The sequence below is a fragment of the Ovis aries genome, chromosome 22, assembly GCF_016772045.2.
Source record: "Ovis aries strain OAR_USU_Benz2616 breed Rambouillet chromosome 22, ARS-UI_Ramb_v3.0, whole genome shotgun sequence".
NCBI classification, from domain to species: domain Eukaryota; kingdom Metazoa; phylum Chordata; class Mammalia; order Artiodactyla; family Bovidae; genus Ovis; species Ovis aries.
The window spans coordinates 12,592,349-12,619,728 of record NC_056075.1 but is presented as its reverse complement, the minus strand read 5'-3'; the positions used below and the strand labels follow the sequence as shown (position 1 = coordinate 12,619,728).

The 27,380-nt window shown below is 43.8% G+C and overlaps 2 protein-coding genes across 12 annotated transcripts in view; one reads left to right on the top strand and one right to left on the bottom strand.

The window, feature by feature from the left end:
- PCGF5 (polycomb group ring finger 5) overlaps positions 1-27,380 on the bottom strand; it is a 115,468-nt gene that overhangs the window by 81,155 nt on the left and 6,933 nt on the right. For 3 of the 11 annotated variants that reach the window (XM_012102540.5, XM_060405000.1, XM_060404992.1), the window contains exon 1: positions 1-27,380. This exon is cut by the window's left edge and continues 20,969 nt beyond it. The exons of the other annotated variants lie outside the window; for them this stretch is intronic. The gene's annotated coding sequence lies outside the window, so the exon portion shown is untranslated. 11 annotated transcript variants of the gene reach the window in all.
- Positions 10,428-27,380, top strand: part of LOC121817663 (collagen alpha-1(I) chain-like) — a 23,608-nt gene continuing 6,655 nt past the window's right edge. Inside the window, exon 1 of the mRNA XM_042239079.1 lies at positions 10,428-10,490. Within this exon, the coding sequence (XP_042095013.1) occupies positions 10,428-10,490 (63 nt within the window). The remainder of the gene's footprint in view (positions 10,491-27,380) is intronic.

The following is a 27,380-nucleotide window of genomic DNA, read 5'->3' as shown; positions in this document are numbered from 1 at the left end:
AGAAAAATTAGAATACCACTACCAGCTGTAGTGGTACCAGCTGTACCTCTTCCACCTAGAGTGGTCTTGAAAGTGAATACAAGCAAGTGACAGGCTGAAAATACTCCTCCTTAAGAGAGTTCTAGGAAAAAGCATTTTCTAGGCTGAAAGCCTCTTCTTTGGAAGTGAATCTCCTAGTTCCATCTACTATGTGCAGGGGCTGTTCTGGACACAGGAAATAGGGGCTGTGGAGCAAGCAAAGAGCTGCTCTCATGGAACATACATTCTCATTGAAGGAGACGGAGAATAAATGTTAGGTAATAGTTAGATGCTGTAAAGCTCAGACGGACAGAGAGGGAGCGCTATTTAAGACAGGTGGTTGTTATATTTCTGATATTTGCTTTATGTGACTTTGTTTCTTTGTTGTCTAACAGTTTATGATGTCTATCTTTGTGAGTTGTACCTTTTATCTTTAAAAATGTTCACCTTTGTTTCATTTAACATAATTTAAAAAAACAGGTGGTTGGATAAATGTCCATTGACAGAGGAATGGATAAAGAAGCTATGGCACATATATACAATGAAATATTACCCAGCCATTAAAAAGAATGAAGTAATGCCATTATTATGGCATCTATAGATGTAGAGATCGTCATACTGAATGAAGTTAAGTCAGACAGAGAAGCAGAAACATTGTATATCATCCTTTAAATGCAGAATCTAAAAAGATACAAATGAACTTATGTACAGAACAGAAACACTCACAGACTGAAAAAACTAGGGTGGGGGCGGGAATGGGGAGAAGGATGGGGAAAGGGATAGTTAAGGAGTTTGGGAGTTGGACACGACTCAGTGACTTCACTTTCAGTTTTCACTTTCATGCATTGGAGAAGGAAATGGCAACCCACTCCAGCATTCTTGCCTGGAGAATCCCAGGGATGGGGGAGCCTGGTGGGCTGCCATCTATGGGGTTGCACAGAGTCGGACACGACTGAAGCGACTGAGCAGCAGCAGCAGCAAGGAGTTTGGGATGGGATATATACACACACTGCTATATTTAGAATGGATAATCAACCTACCATATAGCATAAGAAACTCTGCTCAGTGTTATGTGGCAGCATGGATGGGAGGGGAGTTTGGGGGAGAATGGAACATGCATATGTATGGTGAGTCACTTTGCTGTCCACTTGAAACTATCAGCTACACCCCAATATAAAATAAAAAGCTTAAGATCACCTCAGAAAAAAAAAGCGGGGGCGGGGGGGGGGGCGGTTTCCCTGGTGGTCCAGTGGTTAAGAATCTGCCTTGCAATGCAGGGGACACTGGTTTGATTTCTGGTCCAGGAAGATCCCACATGTTGTGGAGCAACAAAGTCTATTAACCACAGCTACTAAGCCTGAACTATACAGCCTGAGAGCTACAACTACTGAGCCCACGTGCCAGAACCACAGAAGCCTGCATGCCCAGAGCCCATGCTCTGGAGAGAGAAGCCACTGCAACCAGAGAGCAGCCTCAGCTCCCCAAAACTAGAGAAGGCCTGCACAAAGCAATGAAGACCAGCACAGCAGTAAATGGTTAAGAGGATAAACTTAAAAATAACAATAATAAAGCCTGCACAAAGCAATGAAGACCCAGCACAGCAGTAAACAGTTAAGACGATAAATTTTAAAATGACAATAATAAAGTAAAAAATAAAACAGGTGGTTGGAGGGACTTCCCTGGTGGTCCCATGGTTAAGACTCTGTGCTTCCAGTGCAGGGGGCCTGGGTTCAATCCCTGGTTGGGAAACTGAGATCCTACATATTGTAGGATACCGCCACTAAAATAAAATAATAAAAAATAAAACATGTGTTGGAGAAGGACTCTAGTGAGGTGACAGTGAACAGAGGCCTGAATGAGATGATGGAATAAACTGTGCAAATAACTGGGGAGAGCACATACCAGGCAGAGGGCACAGTATGCGCAAAGGTCCTGAGGCAGGATGGCGCCCAAGCTGGCGCCGAGAGAGCAAAAGGGAGACTGGAGGTGGTAAGGTCACGGAGCCCCTCCTAGGCCATCATCCAGACTTTCCTGTTTACTCTGTTAAGCCAACTGCAGCCTCACACCTGTCCATCTTGCACTGGACAGCCAACCACCCAGCCCCTGTAATGAAGGGGCTACCATGAGGAAGCAGCCAAGTGTGCTTGCTCAGTGCCAGGCTTGAGCATGCTTCCCCTTTCTGCCAGCTTTCCATCTAGGTCTTTTCTTCCTCAGATGCCATACTTAGAAACACACTCTGCCGAATTCCTTTCTCTTTCCACTCCCATTTAAATCTCATGCAAAGGTCTCCAGAAAGTTTTCTTTGGGTTGAGAGGTTGCAAAAAGAAAAAAAAAGCCACATCATAGCTGATAAGTTGAAGAGCCATATTTATAACATCCAGTGCTGGTTCTCCCAGAAGCCATAATTCCTTTCCGGAGGTTAAGTTCTGAAGGGGCTGAGTCACCATAAAGCATTAGCATAAAAAGTCTTCAAAAATGCCCAGAAAGTACTTCAGAAAATATTGGCACCTGCCTCTCCATTCTCCTTTAATCAAACCTGTTTTCCTTCAAGTTCTGCCCCAGGGGATCTTCCCAACTGAGGGACTGAACTCAGGTCTCCTGCACTACAGGCAGAGTCTGTACCATCTGAGCCACCAGGGAAGTCGTAAGTTCAGTCTGTTATCCAATTCCGGGGTCCTGTCTAAGACATCCCATCCCTAACAAATAGCTCACTTCTCTAATGCAAGATTTGTCAGAATATTTTATGAGGAGTAAAGAATGAAGAGAAATATACTTCTAAAAATTTCTGTATAAAACCCAGTAACTATTAAAAACACGTTCTCTAAATTTTATCATAACCTAATTTGTAGTTCTAGTTACACTAAATGGAACATTTCTACAATTTTTAATGTCATGTTCCATAAACTCAAACAACTTCAAAAACAGCAAGTTGCACCATCATATTATGAAAACTGTTATGAAAGTGTTACATTAGCTTATACTGACATAACACATTTCAGAAATGTGGGTCTTACTGAAATCATTAGGTTCACAACTAAACAGCCTAAAAAAATCAGGTTTAAAGCATTTGACTACCTACACTTGGTTTTGCTCTTCACAGAATGTCAACATCAAAAGAATAAAAGAGCTGTAAAACATGTATCAATTTTGAAATTATAACAAACAAAGCTGTTAGAGAAAGCAAGAAAACAGTAAGAAAGGAAATTCCCATTAACAGCTAGTTTTTTAGGATATACTGTCAAGGAGTTAAAACATCACTCATAACAATATAAATGGAGCATGTGTCAAAAATTTATTTAAATCATTAATTTAAAACAGCAGGATGATACATCCAGTTCAGTGGAGTATAGGAAAGCCTGAAGTATATATAGTCAATGAAAGAGAATACTGAAAGAAGATTGTTTTTATGTGTGTGTGTGTGTGTGTGTGTGTGTGTGTGTGTAACTGGTTAATATACTGCTGCTGCTGCTAAGTCGCTTCAGTGTGTCTGACTCTGTGCGACCCCATAGACAGCAGCCCACCAGGCTCCGCCATCCCTGGGATTCTCCAGGCAAGAACACTGGAGTGAGTTGCCATTTCCTTCTCCAATGCAGGAAAGTGGAAAGTGAAAGTGAAGTCGCTCCATCGTGTCCGACTCTTAGCGACCCCATGGACTGCAGCCTACCAGGCTCCTCCATCCATGGGATTTTCCAGGCAAGAGTACTGGAGTGGGGTGCCATTGCCTTCTCCAGATTAATATGCTATAGGTCAATAAAACTACAAAATTTCAGGTTTATCTTCATTATCAGACAAAAACTGTTTGCAAGTTATCAATCTACAGTGAACATCTAACTTCACAGAATCTGAGTCCTGATCAATAGTAAATTAATAAGTTCAACAAAGACACAGTTTGCTAGAGACTCCTGTGAGCTGTGACTGGGTATGTCCGCCAGTGCTTCAGCAGAGCACTGAAGAAGGGACATGCAATCTTCACCCTTGTGCCTCACTCCCATGCGTTGGGTATTTTTTTCTTAACACTTTATTATGCAATAGAACCTTGGCTATACAAAATCCTCATGCATGGGTTAGTCTTGATAGCAGCATGGCGCGAGATCTAAGTGTTAATTGCTCAGTCGTGTCTGACTCTTTGCGACCCCATGGATGATAGCCCACCAGGCTCCTCTGTCCATGGGATTCTCCAGGCAAGAATACTGGAGTGGGAGGCCTTTCCCTTCTCTAGGGGATCTTCCTGACCCAGGGATCAAACCTGGGTCTCCTTCACTACAAGCAGACTCGTTATTGTCTAAGCCACCAGGGAAGTGCAGAAACCTAAGTTAGCCCTTAAAATGCTTAGTACCAAGGCGTATGCTGGTGTGTGGTTGGTGAACATCTCACAATCACCAGGGCTTCAAAATCACTCTTTGTTTGTTTGCCTGCTTTTCATATCACTTCGCCTCGCTTCTGTATCAGAAAATTTGATGTCTAATGTTGAGTTGCTTCTAGTCATTTCCACCAACACATTTCTTTACTGTTTATCTTCCTTTAAAAATATCCCCCTTTATGAGTACTAATCACGTCAACCTTTTAACTAAACCAAACACAAACTCTTTCATCATAAATACATCTAAAAGTAGTGAGTCAGAGGCTTATTCATTAATAAGCATCATATTCTATAGCACAAACAGTTAATTCTTCCACCCATCCACCCCTTGTTCCAATATTAAGAAACACATTGAATGTTTATTACTTAAGATCATTGTTACTTAATGTAACAATTCTACTAACTGAAAAACAATTAAGTAACAAGAAGGAACTTTCTAAAGACTTCTTTCTAAGGGGTCAACCTAGTAAAAACTTCTGGCTCTAGATTCCATGACAGTTACAATGTCCCTCATTTAGAGTCTTAATAATTCATAGTAATGACAACTGCGCAACAATATGCCATATACTGTGCTGAAGGCTTCCCCAATTTCATCCTGTTTAACCTTCACAAAAATTCTGTGAACTCGTTTGTATTATTAGCCCCATTTTTCAGATGAATAAACTGAGTCATGAGAATTAAATTATTCCACTTCCGAGCCCTAGGTTAAACCACTCAGCTACATCAATAGAGAAGACAGAAGAATTATAAAAACAGATATATTAACAATAATGACATTTGTATGGTCATTTTTATATGCAGGCATTATTCTAAGCCATGAACATACAGAACTTGTGTATTTCTCACAATAACCCTCTGGAGTATGATTATTATTCCCAATTTACAGAAGAAGAAATTGAGGCAAACAGAGGTTAAGTACTTGTCCAAGGTCACAAGGCTAAGAAGATGCAAGGCTGGAACGCAAACTTGGACAGCCTAGCTTCCAAGTCCAGGACCTTCCCCTGATGCCATACTGCTTCTTTTAACAATTTGAAAAGCACAGCACAAGTAAACAATCCTAACTCTTTAGAACCTCTGAGGTTGGAAATCACCACATTAAAGCACAGACCCGTAACTAAATGTTCATTACTATAATCAGAAGTCATTAAGAACAGATTAAAAGGTTTTCATCCAGCCTTGTTAAGAAGGCAAAAAAGTAACACACTTAAGCAAAATTTCATCCAAGATGAATTTCTAAAAAAATATTTTTCTGGAAAACAAACTCAATACAGAACAAATGAGGTGTTACAGTAGCTTTTAAAATTCTTTCTGTAGAAGCTGTTTTTGTTCTTGCAGCTTTGGGGTTTCTCAGAATTCCCTCAGGGGCTGTGGGTAGAGGGAGAAGGGGAAGAGATAGGACCCCAGTTCCCCACTCCACCTTCAAACAAGCAGCTCTGTTTATATTTTTTACATATTGGGTTTCCCCTTAAACTTTTGCTTTGAGGGGACCGAGGCTCCCATGAGAACCCGGTCTGAGTGGGCGGCCCTTCTCGACTTCAGAAAGCTTTCCCCATCACTTCCCCAGCATCCCAGAAGGTTCATTCACAGCACTTCTCCTCTTGCTTCTAGAATCTCACGCCCTAATCATACTCCCACACGACCTTGCCTCCCCACCCTCCTGTGTCAACTATCATTGAGACCACAGCTCACGTTCACCAAATTCTATATGGCCGGCTCTCAGTTAGATGTTTTCACATCAACTCCTTCACTGACTGTGCTCAACACCTGCGTGACTCAGACTCTACTCTGGCCCTACTGTAGAGAGGAGCCCACTGTCCAGTGCCACAGAGTGACAGAAGTAGGATGGCCCACCTCAAGGGCCCCCCAACTCTCAGCCAGTGTGCTATTCAACCTCTCAGTTCACATTAATTCCTGTTTAAACCTTCCCCGAGACACTGTTCCCGACTCAACCTCCCCCAAACAGAATGCAAAGCCCCCTTCAGAGCAGCTCTGTGCTTGGCACGGGCACACACAGGGCATAGCTCTCAGTGCCCTGTCATCTTCCCATTCTGGGTAGTCTGTGAGGACGGTGAGGCTGTCAAAAGCACAAGGGAGACGGTCCCTCTTGTAGACACATATGTGTGTTTAGCCCTTCTCACAAAGAGGAACTATCTCCCTTGCACTTTGCACAGCCTCACCCTCCTCACCAGACTGCCCAGAATGGGTGTGGGCACAGTGTAGGAAGATGTTCACTACTCATTGTCAAGGGACTGGCTGGTAGGTAGGACCCCTGAGTTCTGGTCACACCTGGGGTGATGCCCTGTGGAAGACAGCATCGTTGTCCCCATCCTTCCTGGTCTGCGAGGCTCCCCTCTCCACTCTGCAGGCTGCCTTGTGGGAGCCTGTGCTTGGACCAGGGTTCTGGGTGCAGGCTGGGCCAGCTCAGGGAGTGAGCTGTGTATGCAGGGCAGCTAATGCCTCCAGGAAACAGCCTTTAGTCAAGGGCAAATCTCCCTGCTTCCTTGGTCTTTGGGGAGGACAATTCCCCAAATTCCCTCAAGGGACTGAGCTCCAGATACCCACAGCAGTTATTCTCTCAAAACTCACCTTTATTGAAGGCTGCTTCTCTGCCCTGTCCCGCTTGCCCACTTCCCTGCTGACATTCCTGGGAGAACCTCTCAGATAAACCGCTTACTCTCAAGTCCTTGTCTTGGGGTCTGTTTCTAGGGAAGCCAGACTGGGATTTCTTCTCCTTTGTGACTCCATTTCTCTACCAGTTAAAACACCAGGACTAGAGAGAGGATCTTGACTGCCTCTTCAGGCTCTAGCATCCTTTGCTTTCAATGATGAAAACATCCAGCTGAAACTGATGATGAGGTTCCCTCTTCACTGAGCCACTGTATCCTATCTTGGAGCCTAGCTCCATAAATGAGGAGGAAGAAGGCAGCACTGCCTGGATGCCATCAGTGAGGTCCCCGTGGCCGCCGTGGGGATGGCCTCAGCTACAGAGATCCTCCTACCCAAGGTGATGCACTTTCCCAAGTGCATCAGGGAAGGTTTAAACAGGAATTAATGTAAACTGAGAGGTCGAATAGCACACTGGCTAAGAGTTGGGGGGCCCTTGAGGTGGGCCATTCAGATTTTCATCATTACGCACTGACTGAGGGGTGCTCGAGCAGAAAAGGCCTGTTCATCTCAGCCCAAGTCAAGCCAACTCTGAAGGCCTACTTTAGCCCCAGCGCTCCTCGGGGGGCTGCTGAGGCTGCCACTGGGCCTGCCTTCTTGTTTCTTTCCCATCCTTCAAAGGGCTGATAAACATCCTGAGTGTTCAGCTCTACTCTGTGGTTGGCTTCCCAGAGGACCCCACCTGTGATGACTTCATTTTACATTTTATTTATTATGTCATGAAAGTCACAGACTCTGGAACTCTGCCTGTGGAAGCAGGCATGTTCCTTTTAATGCTCTAAGGCCAGGAAGTGGTGGAGACAGGAGGAAATATAGCAAAGTTTTTAATAAGATGGGAATGAGGCAGATACAGACCAGCTACGTATGAGATGCAGTTTCGGTTTCTGAAAAAAAGCAAGAAATACATGAAAGGTCAGCGTAGTCAGTGAAACTGAAAGTTGAGAGAACTCAGATGAGGTAGTCTCAGAGGGCAATGAAAGAGAGAAATCTCTCACAGAGAAAGAAAACAAGAACGGCTTTGCCAAGGAGAAGCAGCAGACTAAACACACCAGGCACACCAAGTCAAAAATCATGGGGCAGAAACAATCCATCTGAAAGAGGGCCCTGGACCACACCCAACCCATCAGACATACCATCCCCCGGTGTGACGAAGGCAAACGCCATCCTGGCAACTCCCACCAAGGAAGCTCAGGTAAGATCATGCTCCTGCAGGGGCTGGCGAGATTCCCATGATGCTACCACAGGCAGGGCCTCTGCCGAGACTCTCCCAGTGACACTGAAGGACTGAGACGGCTCTCCAGTGTGAAAGCTGGTGATGCTGCTCTGCCAAAGGTTGTGCCCAACTGGTGGCAGCCGGTCACCTCCTCTGCTTGGCTATGACCTCCTGGAGAGGAAAGGCTAGCAGTGGATAACGACTGTAACTTAAAAGAAGATGGTAAGTAGCAAAGGCACCACTGAGAAGGTGACACCTGGGCAAAGAGATAAGGACTTAGGCTCATGGTCACCAGGAGGAAGGTGGTGACACAGAGAGAAATGAATGAGCAAGAATAAAGCCGATGCCCAAGGAAGAGCAAGGAGGTGAGTGTGGCTGAGAACTGAGGGGGTCTAAGGTCAGGGAGGTGAGGGGCAGATCTGGCAGAGCCTTCTGGGCCTCTGTAAGGATGCTGGCGTCTACCTGGAGAAGGTGGCAAGTCCTGGGAACACAGCTGTGCTGAGTGACATAATCTAACGCTTGCATTTCCCTTCTCTGGACTGACTTCCCTCTGCAGCATTCCCTACCATCTGACAAATTATACATATTCTGTATTTACTGTTTCCACCCATTAGAAAGTAAGCCCCGTGAGGGCAGATGATTTTTGTCTGTTTTTCTCACTGCTGCAGGGTCCCCCAGTGTCTGGCACTTAGTAGATAATATTTTTTGAATGAATGAATGAGTCATCTTGAGAAGAACCTGAAGAACCTTTCTAAATGGCAATGTGAATTCAACAAAGCGTATGTTTCTACTCCCTCCAAAGATATTTAGATTGGCACTGTGAGGCCAAAACAACAAATCATCTTCTCTTTCTTCTAGGCACCTAGGTGCCCAAAGATAGAAATATGTTTCTATTAATAACTTCTAAAAACTGGATGTTTAGATGCAGAAGAAAACCACAGACTCATCGAATCAGCAGTTGGGAGGTTTTATATGTATGGAATTCATTCATGAAACATCCACCAAGACACAATGTCTATGAGATGCTCACTAATGAGGTTTCAAATGAACAGGATTCAGAGCCACTGCCTTTCTGCGACAGGCCTGCCATTCTCAGGGGCAGACAAGAGCAGGGGAAGGGAGGAGGGCATTTACAAAGGACATTAGTGCCTCGCTAGCAGGACAGGGAATCCCCTTTGAAAATCACTGACCCTAGTGCAAAAAAAGCTTGAGATTCCACAGTATTAGGAAATGTGTCCTTTTTATATACAAAAGTTTCCAACATACCAATAGTTTATGGTCTGTAAAGTTTTCTAAAATAAATTCAGGTGTCTTTTTGTAATACTTGTGTTTCCTGATCAATCCACAGACTCAAGGCATAACTGAAATGATCTCTGTGCACAATAGTGAAAAATGGTATAGGACAACATCACTGAAATTTAATTGAATAAAATAGAAATATACTGGAGGGAAGAAGAGGGAGGGAAAGAGGGTGGGGAAACTGCCAGGAGCTGCTGAAGGAGGAGTCAGAAAGGGACCTGTGGTTCTGTTTCCCTCTGGAAGTAAGGCCCCCACCTCCTCCTCACCACCATCAGCCCTTTCATCACAGAATTTAGAACTCCTCTGTGAGCTTACACCAGTCATGTAACCTCACTGAGTCTCCCTATTTCCTTGTAAAAAGGGGGCAAAGGAACTTCCCTGGTGGTCCAGCGGTTAAGACTCTGCCTGCCAACGCGGGGGACACGGGCTCGGGAAGAATCCATGTGCTGCGGAGCAACCAAGTCTGGGCGCCACAGGTCCTGAGCCTGTGCTCTAGAGCCCATGAGCTGCGGCTGCCGGAGCCTGCCCGCCTAGAGCCTGCACTCTGAGACAAGAGAAGCCTCTGCAAGAAGAAGCCCACGCTCCATAATTAGGGGGCAGCCCCTGCTATCCACCGTCAGAGAACGCCTGTGCATAGCAATGAAGACCAAAAATACAATTATAAAAAGGCGGGGGTCACCTTACAAACTCCACCTGCTAGAAGGTAAATAATGTAACACACTCAGCACTTAACACATGCCTGGAGCACGGTGAGCCCTCAACGACCATCAGCAGTCACTGCAATAACACTGCCCTTGAGATTTCATCTTCCAAACATGGCTACACTGACACATACCTTCCACCCGACAGGGCTCCTTGCAGTGTGGTGCGGACATGCCTCCATCAAGCGTTATGACTGTGAACCCTCCTCTTGAATCTGGGCAGGCCTGTGACCAGGTACAAGTGATTCTATGTGACTTCCAAGACTGGTTATAAAAGGTGACACACTTTCCTCTGGCCCCTCCTCTCTTGAGCCATGCTCCTTGGGAGCCCCGGGGGGCCACGTAACAAGTCTGGGACCTTTGATGCCTCCACGCTGGAGAATCCACATGGAGAGGTCACACAGAGAGAAGGATGCATCTGAGGAGCCCAGGTGTCTCAGACCAGGCACCAGTAAGCGAGCAAGCCTTAAGACGATGCCACCCCAGCCTCTAAGCCTTCTGTCCTGATCCTGAATGGAATGGAGACAGGCCACACAGCCAACCAGAATCAAAATTCCTGACCCACAGAAACCACGAGAGGCAACAGATGATTGTTTCATATCAAGTTTGGGGTGGGTCTGTCTGTCTATCAGATGACCAGAGCACTGCCAGTAATGACTCCCCGTTTGCTTCTAACAGAGAAACCACAACATGCTACTCTTTTGTTTAAGAAGGATTCCAGCGGACCACAACGTCATGCCAAGAATAAAACGAATTGGGGAAGCTCCTCGGGGAACTGGGAGACTTGAGGGAAGGGCCGTGTCTCCTCCATCAGTGAACCCCCAAGGCCTCAGCAGCTCCTCACTTAGCAAGTAGCTTAACTGCGTGAGATGAGCCACATGGCACGGAAAAAGTGAACAAGAAGAGGAATTATGAAAACCGTGTATTCAACAAGTACAGACTCCTTCCACCTGGTGCTGGGTATCCTATTGTCAAGCTACCCCCCGTCACCTGCAGGAACCCACACAGAGTCCTGTGATGGACTTCAGACTCCATGAAGCAATCCATGATCAACGGGGGATGGGAGCAAGCGGATGAAAAAAATGAATGAATTACCCCTGCCCCCAGTATGTCCTCCATCAGACAATTCTAGGGCATGTCCCTGGAGGGTCACCTGTGGGATCAAGCCCCAGCTATTCACAGTGGTCACCAAGTTGCTGAACAAATCTTGCCTCCAGTTTCCTTTCTCTCCTATTAATTCTTTCCAGGGGCCAATCCTTTTCTTTGCTATTACTACTCAATATAAACTAATTGTCCCATAAAGCCTTGTCCAGGTTTTGTTACTTAGAGGAACCCAGCTTAAGACTCACTTAAATTTGATTTAGTAAAATATGATTTATGTTCAACAATTTAATAACCCTATATGGCAAGTTATCTTCTAGGAAGTGATAGAAATGATAAGAAAATAATATTGGGCTTTTCTTGCATAATTGTACTTTATGTTGTCCTTTAATTTTTGGCTTTTTTTTTTTTTTTTAAAGAGAGGCGGTATCTAGTATTAGGTGGCACTTTTCTCAAAGGTGTATGGAGTCATTTACTCCTTTCAATTCATGATCATAAATTTCTTATGGGCTTTTAATGCTTCCAAGTAATCCTACTACATATCCCTGGCTTGTTAAACCCCCCAAACCACCTTCTGCATCCTCATTCTCATCTGCTTTCCTATTCCACTAAGAAGATGGGAGCATCAGAAGAGAAGGCCCACACACTCCCACCGCATTCACCCACCCTCCACTTGCAACTCACCGATCTGCTACCAAAGTAGACATCAACTCATGCCCTACAAACACACCATCCTTACTGCCCACCCAAGGACATTTCCTCAGCAATTCTTAGCTCCCATCACCATACAAACATGCCCTTAACGCTACCTCTAAAAAAATAAAAGCAAAGAAAGTTCTCTTGATGCCACTTTCCCTGACAGCTGCCACCCCTTTCCTCTGCTCCCCTTTTCAGGAAGTCTTCATTAGCATCAGCTCGCTCTTCATCTTACCTAGTCCATCAGCTGCATCTCTCACAAACAATCGCTCCCTCTTCCTTGACTTGCTTTCTTCACTTGCCCTCCGGACACCACCCTGTCTTTGCCCCCATCTCCTTGGCTGATCATTCTCAGTACGCTCTGCTGTTTCCTTCTTCCTCACTGATGGGGAATGCCAAGGGTTCAATGCTTTGAGCAGAGACAAAGAGAAGAGAAGAGGACATTCTATTGGTGATCTCCTTCATCCCCGGGCCTTTAAATACCATCTGCACACTTCCAGGCCTCCCTCCCCTCCTCTCCAGATTCAGGTCCAACTGCATTCTCTGTGTATTAGTTTTCTACGGCTGTTGGAACTAACTGTCACAAATCTAGCCTTAGGGCAACACAAGTGTTTTCTGATGGGCCTGCAGGTCAGATATGAGTTTCACTGGGGTAAAATCAGATATTGGCAGGGCTGTGTTCCTTTCTCAAGACTCTTAGGGAAGATCCGTTTGCTTCTTCCAGTTTCTAGAGGCCACCTCCATTCCCTGGCCCACTGCCCCCTTCCTGTCTTCAAAGCCAGCCACACTGAATCTCTCTGATGATCTGATCCTTCCAGAGTCACATCTCCCTCTGGCCATCAAAGGAAAGGTTCTCCACTTTTAAGGACTCATGTGATTAGGCTGGGCCCACTGGATAATCCAGGATAATCTCTCCACCGCTAGGTCCTTAATTTAATCACATTTGCAAAGTCCCTCTTGCTACCCAAGGTGGCATGTTCACAGGATCTGGAGATTAGGATTTGGGCCTATATGGATGCCACTGCTCTGCCTCTCCAAATGGCTATCTAACAGACACAGTCGCTATGTTCAAACTGACTTCCAATTCTCCCCCATCACAAATCTCCTCCACCCACAGCTTTCTACATCTTGGTTGACTGCAACTGCCTCTTTCCAGTTGTTCAGGTCCCAAACGAGAGAATCATCTCTGACTCTTCTCTCTCTCATATCCCACATCTAAATCACGGAAGAGTAGACTTTATCTTCAAAATATATCTAGAATCTGGCCACCTCTCATCACCTCCACTACCACCGGCTGAGGCCACCACCACCTTGCATCAGAATTGCTGTCACTTCCTATTTGGTCTCCAGCTTCTCCCCTATAGTTCATTTTCAGAGCAGTCAACATGATCCTTTTAAAAATTAAGTTGACACATTACTTTCTGATCAAAATGCTCCAAGGACTCCCTAGGTCACTGGGTATAAAAGCCAAAGCCCCTGATAGTCTCCACCGTCCATCCCAGTTGCCTTTCTGACCTCCTCCTCGGCGTCCCTTGCTTTCTCCACTCCAGCCACGCTGGCCACTTGCTGTCCCTCTAACCCTCCAGATGGATTTCACTCAGGGACTTGGCTCTCCTTGTTCTCTCTGCTGGAATACTCTTTCCCTGATACCTAGGGCTATCTTCCTCAGTCCTTGTACCAGTTTTCTATTGCTGCTATGAGCAATTACTACAGAATCAGGGACTTAAAACAACATCCATTTATAATCTCCTAGTTCTGTGGGTCTGAAGTCTGGGTACAGCACGGCCCTGCTGGTCCCCTGCTCAGGTCTCACAAGGCCAAAATCAAGGTATCAGCAGGGCTGCGTTCCTTTTTGAAGGCTCTAGGTATTAGTATAAGCTTCCCTGGTAGCTCAGCTGGTAAAGAATCCACCTGCAATGCAGGAGACCCTGGTTCAATTCCTGGGTTAGGAAGAGCCACTGGAGAAGGGATATACTACCCGATCCAGTGTTAGTATGCTTCCAGGCTCGTTCAGGTTGCTGGCCAGACTCAGGTTCTTGCAGCTGTAGGACGGAGGTCCCGCTTCCCCGCTGGTCGCTGCTCCTCAAGGCTGCTCTCCCTCGTGTTCCCTCTCCACATGGCCCCTCTCCAGCACTGGCAGGCTGTATCTCCCTCCCATTTGAATTGCTCCAGACTCAGCCACATCTCTGTGACTCAGACCACTCGGTCTACTTTTAAGGGCCACCCAGATTACCCAGGATGATCTCTGTATTTTAAGGCCTGTAACTATAATTAAAGCTGGAAAGCCCCTTTGCCATGGAACGCAACCTATTTACAGGTTCCAGGGATTAGAGCATGGACATCCTGGGGGGCTTTCTGTCCACCATGCCTCCTTTCCTGACCATGGCATTCATACTGCAACCCAGCTCTCCACTCCCCGTCACAGTTCATCCCCTTTTCTTGCACAATTTTCTCATTTTTCTATAGCTCTGACCATCTTATAACAAATATTATAACAAATATGTACTATGCTTATTGATTATCATATGTATTCCCCTGCTACAAAATAAACTCCTTTGGGTCAAGGATCTTTCTTTCATTCAATGCCAATCTAAAGACTAGCTAGAAGGTATGGAGTAAGCACTTCTTGGATGAATAAATAAACTTATTCTGTCGCTTAACATTCTCTAACCCCATTTCCACAGATTGCTTTTAGTTTCAACAGTTCAAAAACACATATAAGAACAAAGATCTTGACTGGTGATGAGGAATATGGATAAACATCAAAGGACTGATCTCTTAACATTGCCCCACAGCTGAGGTGAATAGTATCTAACTAACTCAGTTCTCACTAATAAAGACATCAATGTTTGCTGGATAAAAATGTTTGTTATTGCTACAAAAATAACAATGCTTTATTTTTTATGCTTTTATCCAAGTACACGGGCAAACCAAACTGAGTTGTTGAGTTCATCTGGTCTCAATATGCACAGAAAAATAAATGACTAAAATTGTCATAAGTGATTTGTAAAAACCTCCATAAATGCCTTGTGTAGTGGGCAAAAGAAACATACTGGTTTGAGGAAGTACCATGAGAAAGCACTGACACCTACTGATGTTTAGACTACCGACTGCCAGTCAGTCAGTTCAGGGTCAGAAGGATTATGACAAAGCAAGAAAGAAAAAGTATTTCTTTTGAAGACCACGTCATTTTAGAGATCAAATCCAAACTTCACAGAGAAGGCAACTGAGGCTCAGAGAGGGCAAGTGACTTGTCTGATCTCACACAGCTAGTCAGTGATCTGATACTTTGGACATACAGTCTTACAGAATAGGGAAAGTCAAAGTGAAATTTCTGCAGCCTCTCTAGGCATTTAAGATGTTCATTTAAGATGTTCATTTAATGAGCTGATTCTCTGCTTCAAAGGGCTGGATCCAGCACAGATGCTGACAGACGGGGAGACTCTCCCTACCAGCACTATACTCGGCCTGACCAGGTCAAAATGCTACAGAGGGGACAGGCCTAAGGGTATGGCGTGGCCACAGGCCTTGCGACCTCAGAGCAACTGGAGGAGGACCCCTTAGGGCATCACCACACACGGACAGGCTGACGGTGCGAGAAATCAAGGGGCTGCGGAATAAAATGGAACGATACCTCACTAGGTTAACTGCATGCTAATAGAGGAAAATAATTGTTACCTAAGGATCTTGACAAAATCTGGAAGTATTTATATGTATTTTATGCGGACTTGTTGCCAGCAGAAAGGCAAAAAATGAAGCAAAGTATATTTTCAGAGAAGAAGAAATAAGACATGTTTTGAATGGGGTTCTCACACAAACACAAAAGAAGCAAGAACTGATGCAAAATAGCTTCCAAATTTACCAAATCACCACCTTCTGCCTTCTGAATACCTACAACAGAAATGCAAAAGAGCACAATAATTCAGTTCTATATTTAAAACAAGAGGCAAGAGCTATTTGTTTGGTGTTTCTTAAGACAGTCTCTCATTCATTTTTGAGCTTCTGGCAATAAGAACAGAAAAGTCAAGAAATTGGTTGATTAAGGCAATATACACAGAGTGATTTCCTCAATGAGAGCGCATCAATGTTATGAAGGAGAAAATAAGTCTATTTTTGGAGTCACCAATCAACTTTCCTCTCCATGGATACAGGATGTGTTTTATAACTTTCCAGAATCACAGATGATTCAAAATGACCTTGGTAATAATTGAGACTAAATCTCATATTTTATACATGAGGAAACTAAAGCTTAGAGACTTGGGTAGACTCTGACGCCACAGCCCTTTAATGACACATCACAACAGAACTAAGTCCCCTCACTCCTAAGGAAAAATGTAAAACTGTAACCTCCAAAAGAAAGTATCCCTTAATATCTCTCTGGGTTTTATTCATTTGTAAATGACATGAAATTGTTTTGGCAGTTAAGATCTCCATATGTTTCTATATGATTGGGAAAACTTTTTCAAAATTAGAGTCATATAACTCCAACACAACTTGAAAATGTCTCTGTGCTTAATACCGGCCCTTAAGGTTTCAACCTATTTCCTACCAGTCGAGGAGGCCCACCCAAAAGAGAACAGATAAACCCCGTGCACCGTGTGCAGGAGTCTATGACGTCCATTAGCCTGGATATTTAATATTTATACTCTTTGATTTTTCTTTAACTTCCCTCCGTTTTCATGTGGATAAGTATGTATCTATGTAGCGGTTTAGTCATGAAGTTGTGTTCAACTCTTGTGACCCCATGGACTGTAGCCCACCAGGCTCCTCTATCCATGCGACTTTCCAGGCAAGAATACTGGAGTGGGTTGCCATTGCCTTCTCTAGGGGATCTTCCCAACCCAGGGATCAGACTTCAGTCTCCTGCACTGCAGACGGATTCTTTACTGACTAAGCTACCAGGGAAGCCCAAAACATACATATACACACATGCACATATATGTGTATATTTGGAAAGATCTGTCAACTTGGATATGTGGTAGGGGTACGTCAGACTAAAACTTAAAGCAATACAATCGTTCATGTCATGAGCTACTAAGTGGAATTTACTTTCAAACCTCCAATCCAGCAAGAACAGAGTCTCGACACTCTACAGAGAAATCTCGTCAGGATTCATCCAGCATTTATTATATGTGTCCACTATGTGCCAGGTCCTGTGGTATGGAGTGGACATTCAAAGATCACGTCCTTGCCCTCACTAAGTCCACAGTAGAGACGTGTGTGAACAGATGCTTGCTGTGGTGTGGTGGTGCAGTATAGCGGCTGGATGATGGAACAGGGGTGACAGGATGGAGGGAGATGACCAAATATCACAGGGGTAAAGGGATAATGCCTGGAAAGGGGACAAAATTACCAGGACTTTTTAAGGGAAGAGACGTTTTTTCCCAGGCAAAGACAAGGAACTATTTTAGATGGAGGCCTTACCATATGCAGAAGCAAGAGACAAGAGGTGGAATGGCCCGTCAGGATGCAAACTGAAAGGTTCCACCTGCCCCACACCTGTGCCCTCTGTAGCCGATGCCAGCTGGGCTCACTTTACATCTGCCATCACCCACCTCGGGGGCTGTCACGCTGCCCAGAGATCACAGCTTCTGTCCTGGAGCCATCTACTCTTCCCCATCCTAGACCTCTCTTCCATACCTGTATCTTCCTCCAAACCTCTGATATCTTCTCCCCTGTCCTTGAGCTCAGCTAAGGAATGAGAAAAACTACTGTCCAGGGAAGTGACAGGTAACGAGGGTGGAGAAAAGATAGGGCCAAGTCAGAGAGCTCTCAAGACACCCTGGAGATTCGGACTCCATCCTCAGACTCTATCCTCAGCCATAGATTTACTTCCACAAATGAGGACTCTGGCAGAATGGCCGTGAGGAATAAGAGTGCAGGCAGTCCCAGTAAAGAAATTAACACGAATGAGAAGTAAGGAGGGTCTGACCCAAGTCAGGGTCTATGAAGCAGACAAGTTTATGTTAAGGAAATAAAATCAAAACCCTATTTTTGACTGAATGGTCTCAGCCACACAATTATATTTAATGTTAATCCACTGGTTTTAATGCTTGTTGTTTCCCAAGAAATTGTAATTTACATACTTTTACTATAAAGAAGAGTGTCATCTGCTTCTAGGATCATCCTTGTAAGAATAACAAAACAAGTAACATCGGAGCTGAACTAAAGCCTATGATTTTTGAGCAAATCAAGTCATCCATTGCCATTAGCATTGGAAAATCCTGAGAATAACAACTGTTTATTCACCAGGATGGTTACGTCACTCAAGTTTTAGGACAAGTTAAGACAAAGTATAGGAAATTCTCTAAATTTTCCTAAGTATTTGGCAAACGATAAGGACTAGAATTCTGGCTATGTGGAAACTTTGCAAATACATATATTTATAGGTAAATATAAACTTGGGCTTCCCAGGTGGTTTTGTAGTAAAGAATCCACCTGCTAATGTAAGAGATGTGGCTTCAATCCCTAAGTCGGGAAGATCCCCTGGAATCAGAAACGGCAACCCACTCCAGTACTCTTACCTGGGAAATCATGTGGACAGAGAAGCTCGGCAGACTACAGGCCATGGAACTGCAAAGAGTTGGAATGATTTAATGCCTAAGTAACAACAAAACATATGCATAGGAAGTAAATGTACAGCCTTCCCTAGAGAAAACACAGCATCAAAAAGTTTCTAATATAATTTTCCCATGATCTCTTAGTGAAAGGATGTAGAAGACAGAAGGATCCTTTGGGAAGAAAAAAAAAAAAAAGAGAGAGAGAGAGAGACACTAACTTTGTATCTGTTCATCACTTTAAATATTTTTCCTGTTAGGTGACATACGGGTTTTAATGAAAAGGCTATTTTTTTCTTCTTAGGCATGTCCCCTCTGATAGCCACCTTTAGTCATCTGTGTGTGCGTTGTGTGCACACGTGCGCCTAGTCATGTCTGACTCATTGCAACCCCATGGACTGCAGCCCACCAGGCTCCTCTGTCCATAGGGTGTTCCAGGCAAGAATACTGGGGTAGGTCGCCATTTCCTTCTCCAGGGGATCTTCCTGATCCAGGGATCAAACCCACATCTCTTGCATCTTGGATATTGGCAGGTGAATTCTTTAACCCTAGCGCCACCTGGGAAGCCCACAAAGTAGGTGTATTCATGCATAAAGGCTATGGATACTTCCTAAATTGCTATAGAGTCTACACTTGAAGATCTTTACCTGTGAGTCACAGCAAGTGTGCAGAGCTTGAAACCGTGGTTCTTAATCCTATCTGCATGTTAGCGTTACTCAGGAAGTTTAAAATATACGTACACACACATATATACATATATATATCATATCTGGGCCCCACCCTAGACCAATGGTATCAGAAAGCGATATCTATATCTCTGGTATCTATAGAGATAAGCCCTAGAAGCCCCTAGGTGATTCCACAAAGCAATCAGAATTGAGAACCGGTAACCAGAACCTTGTTTCTTTAAGTGCCGTCTGAGAACCGACAGCATCCCCTGGGAGCTTAATGGAAATGCAGAATCTCTGGTCCCACCTGAAAGCAACTGAACTGGAATCTGCAATGAAATGCCATCCAGAGTCATGTGTGTGTGCGCGGTGAAGTGTGAGATGCACTGACCTAGAACAGACTTGCGCTACGTGGGCAAGCTCTGAATAAGGCTGACTGATGGGCTGAATCAATCCCTCACCTTAAAGGTCACACTCTGACCCCAGCGTACAAATGTATTAAATGTAAAGTACTTGCTCAGAAACCAGTCAGGACAGCTCCTTATACCCTGGACATGCTGCGCAAGGCAAGTCCTTCCCTGCATGGTACGGGGCACCAAGTGAAACGGCCACAAGCAGCTCTCTGACATCTGACAAGAGCAGCTGAATCTACAGAGGCAGGGAATGGGGCTGGGGAAAGGTACAAAGGAAAGCAACTATGCCTGTAATTGTTGATAATAAAAAAAAAATTGACAGATTAAAAAGAAGTTCTTCCCTGAGGTCTACACTTTCTCATCCACACAACAAACATTTCTCCTTGAAGGTATACAAAATCTCTTGTGATCAAAGTCTAGTTCAACGAGACCTCTAACCTTGGGAAATTGCATCGTTCTGAAATTCCTTCATCTCTTGCTTGCTAATCTCCTTCTAAGAATTCCCTCACAGAAAACTACAGCATTCTAGGAACTGTTGGTGATCCCAGGTGCTAGTGGTGAACATCTGGTCAACCACAGCTGGGCCCATCAGGGGCCAAACCTAGGGGAGATAAAGAACTTGAAGGCAACCTGAGGATGCTGTGAATTTAGCCACCGGAGGCAATACCAAATGTAAAGAAATAACAAAATGTCATTAAGTTCAATTTACTTGAGCTCTAAAATTACTCCACCAGAAATGCAAGATAAGACCATCAATGTAATTAGTTTCTGTAAAACAAAAGGACACGACACTGGCTTTCTGCACAGCCATTCTCACTACTCAGTCATCCAGATGACCTCTCCCATGTCTCTTCTTTCTGTTCTCCTACTCTTCTGACCCCAAACAGATCCACACTGGTTCAGAACTAAGAGTCAGAGATCAGACTGAAGCAGAAGCAGAGAGAGGAGAGGAAGAAAAGAGAAATATTTAAGCAGCAGATGCAAGGGTATTTAAACTACCTGGCTGGGAGTCAGCCCTCCCTATACATCAGAAGCATCTGGGGCTCTTTGAAAAGTTACGAATCCCCTGGGGCCCACCCAGAGCCAAAGAAGCCAGAATCTCAGGCAGGCGGGAGTCGTCTGAACTTTTTTAAAGCTCCCTCAAATGATTGTGAGACACAGTGATTCCAGAGGACTGGAGTAGGTCCTGAGGGAGGAGTCTAACTTTGAAACAATGTTTCTTAACTTTTAATGCATATTTTTAAAAGCTCGGGATTATGTAAATCATTCTCTAATGTACTTATTAGCACTGGATTACTGTTTTTTCTTACGAGTTTTATGTTTGTCAATATAACTCATGCAAATTACTACCAGGCTTAAAATGAAAACACAGCAGTAACCTCTCTTACATCTCCACGCAACCCCAAACTAACTTGCCAAAGGCAATCTACTCTAAAAATATTCAACTATTTCTTTTGATATTTAATTTTATATTCCTAAACAATATGCTTATACTGATATTTCTCAATTTACTTTTGACTTTCATTCAGTAATTAATAAAATTACCAATGTCTTATTAGACACTAACTTATCCTCTCCCAGACTTCTATGATAGAGTGAAGTCAATATTCTTCCCCAACCTCTTTGGTAGTATGTATCAGTTCAGTTGCTCAGTCATGTCCGACTCTTTGCAACCCCACGAATAGCAGCACACCAGGCCTCCCTGTCCATCATCAATTCCCAGAGTTCACTCAAACTCATGTCCATCGAGTTGGTGATGCCATCCAGCCATCTCATCCTCTGTCGTCCCCTTCTCCTCCTGCCCCCAATCCCTCCCAGCATCAGAGTCTTTTCCAATGAGTCAACTCTTCACATTAAGTGGCCAAAGTTTCAGCTTTAGCATCAGTCCTTCCAATGGTCAGGGTTAATAAGGTATGTGTCTCAGCACATTGCACCAGTCACTATTAAAATACTTCCACACCAGCTGGTAAATGACTTCTCTTAGGCCCTTCCAGGGACCCTCTCCTGGCCCCATTATCCAGCAAACAAAATGCTAACGTCTGATACAGGAGGGAGCTTTTAGAGCAGTTCTCACTCCATATTAGAACCTATGTTCTGATGGGCTACCGGTTACAAAATATTTTGAATGTTTTCCCTAGATGTGGCCATGTGATTAAATTTTTGCCACTGGAATACGAGGGAAAGTGATCTTTGCCACTGGCAGGCTTGAACTTTAAACCTTTGCCCGTCATTGCTCTTTCCCATTCCTGTGAGCTGGAGTGCACACAGGCTGCAATCAAGCACTAACCACTCACACAGGTGAGGACAATGCCTTAGATTCTAAGGCTTAGAGGATAGCAGAGTCACAAGGTGGAAGGAACCTGGGTTCCTGAAGAGCTGCATGGAGCAGAGCCATCAACCATGTGAAATGCTCACCCATGAACTAGCACCCGAAGTAAATATATATCTCACTCTACGTGCTTTTCCTTGTAAGACCGTTGAATTTTTCTGAAGTTTATAATCGCCCTTTACTTCCCCCACTTAATAGGTCTTATGAATCAATAATTTATACCAAATACTCCATAGGAAATGGAAAGTCCCACTGAGGAATATCCCACGCTTGGTCAGATGTACCAGAGCATCTGTTGGTTTTGATTCTGTTTTCGTTTGGACACTGCCTCCTGCTCTGAGTGGGACTGGCTTCTCTCCAGGCCTGCTGCACTACTGCCACCTTGAAATCTCACTGTCATCCTAGAATTCTCCTGTGTTTGACTGTTTCCAGAAGACTGTAGATTATTCTTTCTTCATTGATACCCACATTTTTATATCGATCCATAACTTCCTATAAAAAGATGCACAGAAAATAAACTTTGGAGACATTTCACATGCACAAAATGTCCATATTGTATCTTCCACTTGATAGTTTCTTTGAAATTCTAGACTGAAAATAATTTTCCTCAGAATTCTGAAAGAATGAATCCATTGTTTCTTAGCTGCCATTCCAATTCCCAATTTTTTTGTATGTTATCTGTTCCCCCCACCCCAGACAGGATTTAGCTTATTCCCATTTTCATCAGTATCCTAAAAATCTTCAATGTTATGTCTTATACACACTCACTGTGTGGATCTTTTTTCATTCATTCACTTGGCTATCTTGTGGACTCTTTAAATCTACAAATGTATGTCTTCCAGGTCTGGGAAAATAGCTTGTAATATGTTTTTGGTAATTTCTTCTCTTTTACTTTTCCTTGTAATCTCTCTTTTTAAAAAATTTTTTGCTTATTTTAAATTTTTTATTTTTGTAGTCTCTCTGGAACTCTTATTAATATAACATGTGATCAACTAACTCTATTTTTTACTCCTTTTTATATTCTGCTTTTATTTCTACTTTTTCTTCTGGTTCTTCAAATGATTTTTGCCATCCTATTTTTCATTAAGACCTATCTCTTATTGTCTAATTATTACCTTATAGCCCTGTTCCTATTTCATTAGTTACGGGTGGATTGGTTTTATTTCCATTTTCTTATTTTTTGCATTTCTGTTTCCTCCAGGATTTTTTTTTTTTCTCATTTGTTCTGGTTCCTTCCTTTTCATTGCTGAATGGTTTCTTCAAATGTCTCATATTCACTGACTTTAAATGGCAACCCAATCCAGTATTCTTGCCTGGAAAATTCCATTGACAGAGGAGCCTGGGGGGCTATAGTCCATGTGGTCGCAAAGAACCAGATACAGTTGAGTGTGCACACACACTTTAAAAAAACTACTTCTAAGTTCCATGTTCACAGAAGGAGTGGGGTGGCTGACTAGTAGTGGGCTCACCATAGGAAGATTGGGTAGTAAGTTTTTTTTTTTAAGTTTTCTCATTGTGGGAGAAAATATCAGTATGTGTAGCTTCTTTTTATTTTCGGGTCGTTCATTTTGCCCAGAGAAGAGTCCTTCAATATCCTGCCCAGGTTGGTGATTACCTGATTACCCTAGGATTGGGAATGAGTTAAAAGGTCATACCAGGTCTCACCATTTGGTATGCACAATTTTATTAAATTACTCCATTTTCAGTTGAGCATTTCACCCTTACCTGTTATCCTTAAATCCAGAGCTGCTAATTTTCTCCTTGATTTCTCCAGACAAAATATTCAGGACTTTCTCTTGCTATATGGGGTGGGAGAAGTGAACTGAGAGTCTCGTTCCTTTTAGATTTTCAATCAAGCCCTTATTTCCAGTCCCCTGCCCTGCATCAGAGCCTCTAATTCCAGAGCACTTCTGGAATTCTGGGGAATAAATTGGCCATTTCCTCCTAGTTTCTATTCCCAACCTCCTGAGAATCCCAGGGACGGGGGAGCCTGGTGGGCTGCCGTCTATGGGGTGGCACAGAGTCGGACACAACTGACCCAGCTTAGCAGCAGCACCTTTCTCCACTACACTAAGTCAGCTGCCACAGGTCTGTCTGATTCTCATCCTCCAAAAGTGTGCTGGTGTGTCCCATCTCTCGTTCACCATCACTGCAACTGTGCTTCAAGAGGGGCACATTAACGTATGTTCAATCCACCAAACTGCTGAATCCCAACAACTCAATCCTACAGCCACAGAAACTGCCCCCAAAGATGAGCTTTTCTTTATCAATTTTTGAAACACTCATGGCTTTTCTGTTTTTATAGACACATCTGATTAGCTAAGACACTTTCTCAATTACTGTCATGTTTACCATCATTTTCTGTCTTAATCATAAAAACATAAAAAACAAAACATAATCCTATTCTGGATACCAAAAAATCTTCTGATTTATTGACTCGTTAATTAAGCCTTAAGAGATGGCAGTATTTAGAACACTAGATTATAATGAAAGAAAATACAGGTTGTTTTCATGCAATAAAGCTGTTTTCACTGACTCTTGCCACTTCAGATCTAGCCTACGGTGCCTGAACTGAAAGGTATTTGCCTTGATAATGTTCAAGTATTTCCAAGAAGACCTTTGACTACTGTACAAGTCATCATAATACTGGAGTCTTAGTTATTTCATTTCTAAAAACAGTCAAAGGAGGAATGATCAGAATACTTAAAAAGTAACTGGGCACGTTAAGTTTTCTCACATCCAACGGATTACAACTTTTTGCGTTCCATTCCAAGGACAAAAATCTGACAGCTCTAAACCTGAAGATTATGATCCTTAAGGCTGAAAACTCAGGACTTATCCAAAACACTAAGTTCATAGTTATAATAAATAGCTACCAAGTAAAACACTAACATTACACTTTTGATCTAATTCCACTCAAAGAAGCACATATTTTGGACCTGTCAATGTTTATAACTTCCCTGAAAAGAAAAAGCAAGCACCTAACAAAGAAAAAAGACTCCTGTGCAGGGGTGGGTGGGGAATGAAACTGTCCTATTTCTTGAGCTGGGAGGTAGTTCCATGGATGTTCACTTTTTAAATAATTCATTGAACTAGACATTTGCATTTCAAAATGTTATATATATGTTATCTTTTACAGTAAAAAAAAAAATACCTTTTTAGCAGTTAAAAGAGAAACAGATAAAAAGGCGATTTTTTCGTTTGTCGTAAATGCACTGCTTTAATCACACTTGGCCAGAACTGTTATACACACTGACGTGGCTAAAGGTAGAAAAGTCACCGTGATTCATCTTCAGTGCCTAAACCAGTGCCCCACCAAAATTCAACAGTCATCTCAGTTGTTTTATGTGAAACACTTAACTTTTTAAAAAGTTTTAAACTTCAGAATGTACCTTTTATCCCACACAGTAACATTGATATCTTACATGTGTATGACACTATTTATTTGCAAAGCACTTTCACATCAAATACCTGGGAGACAGAACAGGCATTGTGCTCTCCCATGCTGCAGATGAGGAAGCTGAGGCATGTAATAGCTAATTAGTAGAAGGCAATGGCAACCCACTCCAGTACTCTTGCCTGGAAAATCCCATGTATGGAGGAGCCTGGTAGGCTGCAGTCCATGGAGTCACTAAGAATCAGACACGACTGAGCGACTTCACTTTCACTTTTCACTTTTATGCACTGGAGAAGGAAATGGCAACCCACTCCAGTGTTCTTGCCTGGAGAATCCCAGGGATGGGGTCACACAGAGTCGGACACAACTGAAGTGACTTAGCAGCAAGGTCACTAACAGTGACAGAATCAGGACAAACTCCAAGTGCCATACATCCAATCAAAGGCTCCTTCAACATTTTATGAGGACAAAGAACTTTCCACTTTGAATTCAAAAGCAGGTTATCAAAGGTGGTCTCTGTGATGGTACCAGTGAGTTTCTGGAGATTCCTGAGACAGCAAGGAGAGAACCACTTGGCATGGCTGTGAAATCAACTAACTAAGGACTATGCTCACACCTTCTGAGTCATTTCACTCACTTCTGGTTAACACAAAATGCACCTGCTTCCTCAGAAGCTAGTTTAACTCTAACATAAACACGAAAGTTATGAGTGGTCTATAACCTGGGGTTTCGAGGGGAACAAATGCCTGTCTGATACCCACAGGGTTTCCCAAGGGGGAGGGGCGGGGATAATCCCCATCCACACCTGCCTTCTTCCCGCACCATGCTTTCTCCACGGAGGTGGAGCCGCTTATTTGGTTGGCTTGTGATATTGCGGCTCTGTTTCTCAGTCTACAAATGGATGGCGTTTTCCTATCAGAGAGATCGGGCATGAGAGATTCGGCCTTGTCTCTTTGCCTGAACAGTGAGAGGCAGAAACGGGTGTTTCTGCTCTGCAGCCTCAAACTTTCCATCTAGTAGGCTGTTCCAAAGTCTAGCCTAGTCTAGGGTATACGCAGTTTATAAGACCATTTTGGGCTTCCCACTGAGCTGTGTCCTCCAGCCTAGTTTTCATCAATAATGAAGCAAATTTTTTGGCGATCTGCTGCTTCTCATCTATTTTTTACTTGGTAGGAAAGACGGGGTGCTTTCCACGGGTCCTCCTCAGAGATGCCATCACCTGCCTTTTGGTTAGAAGTGCAGAGACTGTGGACATGACTCCACAGCCCTCCTCTGGGTTTCTGTGCTCACAAACACAGCTGCTCTAGAAGCAATAAGCAAGCAATAAGCAAGCTTCCTTCCTTAGGAGGAAGCATCCTAAGACTTTGTTCAGTGGATACTTTTTTGCTCCTTCTGCCCTGGAGGGCAACACTAATCTGAAATTCAGGGATTCTGATTCTTTGCAGAGAAACTCTGCCACACATATGCTTGTGACCTGGGGTGGGTCTTAGTTTTCCTAGAAAGCCTTTAAAAGATTTTAGCTTCCTCACCTTCTAAATGAAGGAATGACTTCCCACTTTCAAGATGCTTCCAACTTTATGAACTAAAAGCTCCGAAAGGCTTTAATAAATGGATTCCAGAATTTTAAAAACATGTGTGTGTGTGTGTGTGAGTGTGATCTGACACCCTGGCCTCATAGTTCCTGAAGATCAGTGCAATTCTACCTCACGCTTGTGTCATTTCACCATCCTCGGGTTCAGCCACACTCTGAATTCACATCATTGCTCACTGCTGACCTCTCCATCACCAGGAGCTACTGCAAAAGTCCCCCAGGCCCCTCACCACCCAGCCCCGGGCACCCTCCCCCGACACTCCAATCCTCCCTTTCCTTCGCTCTTGCTGAACCAGCCACTACACACTCCACTCTCGCGTCTCCAGCTCCTTCTCCCAGTCCATCAACACTAGCTTCACTCGCCTTCCTCCTC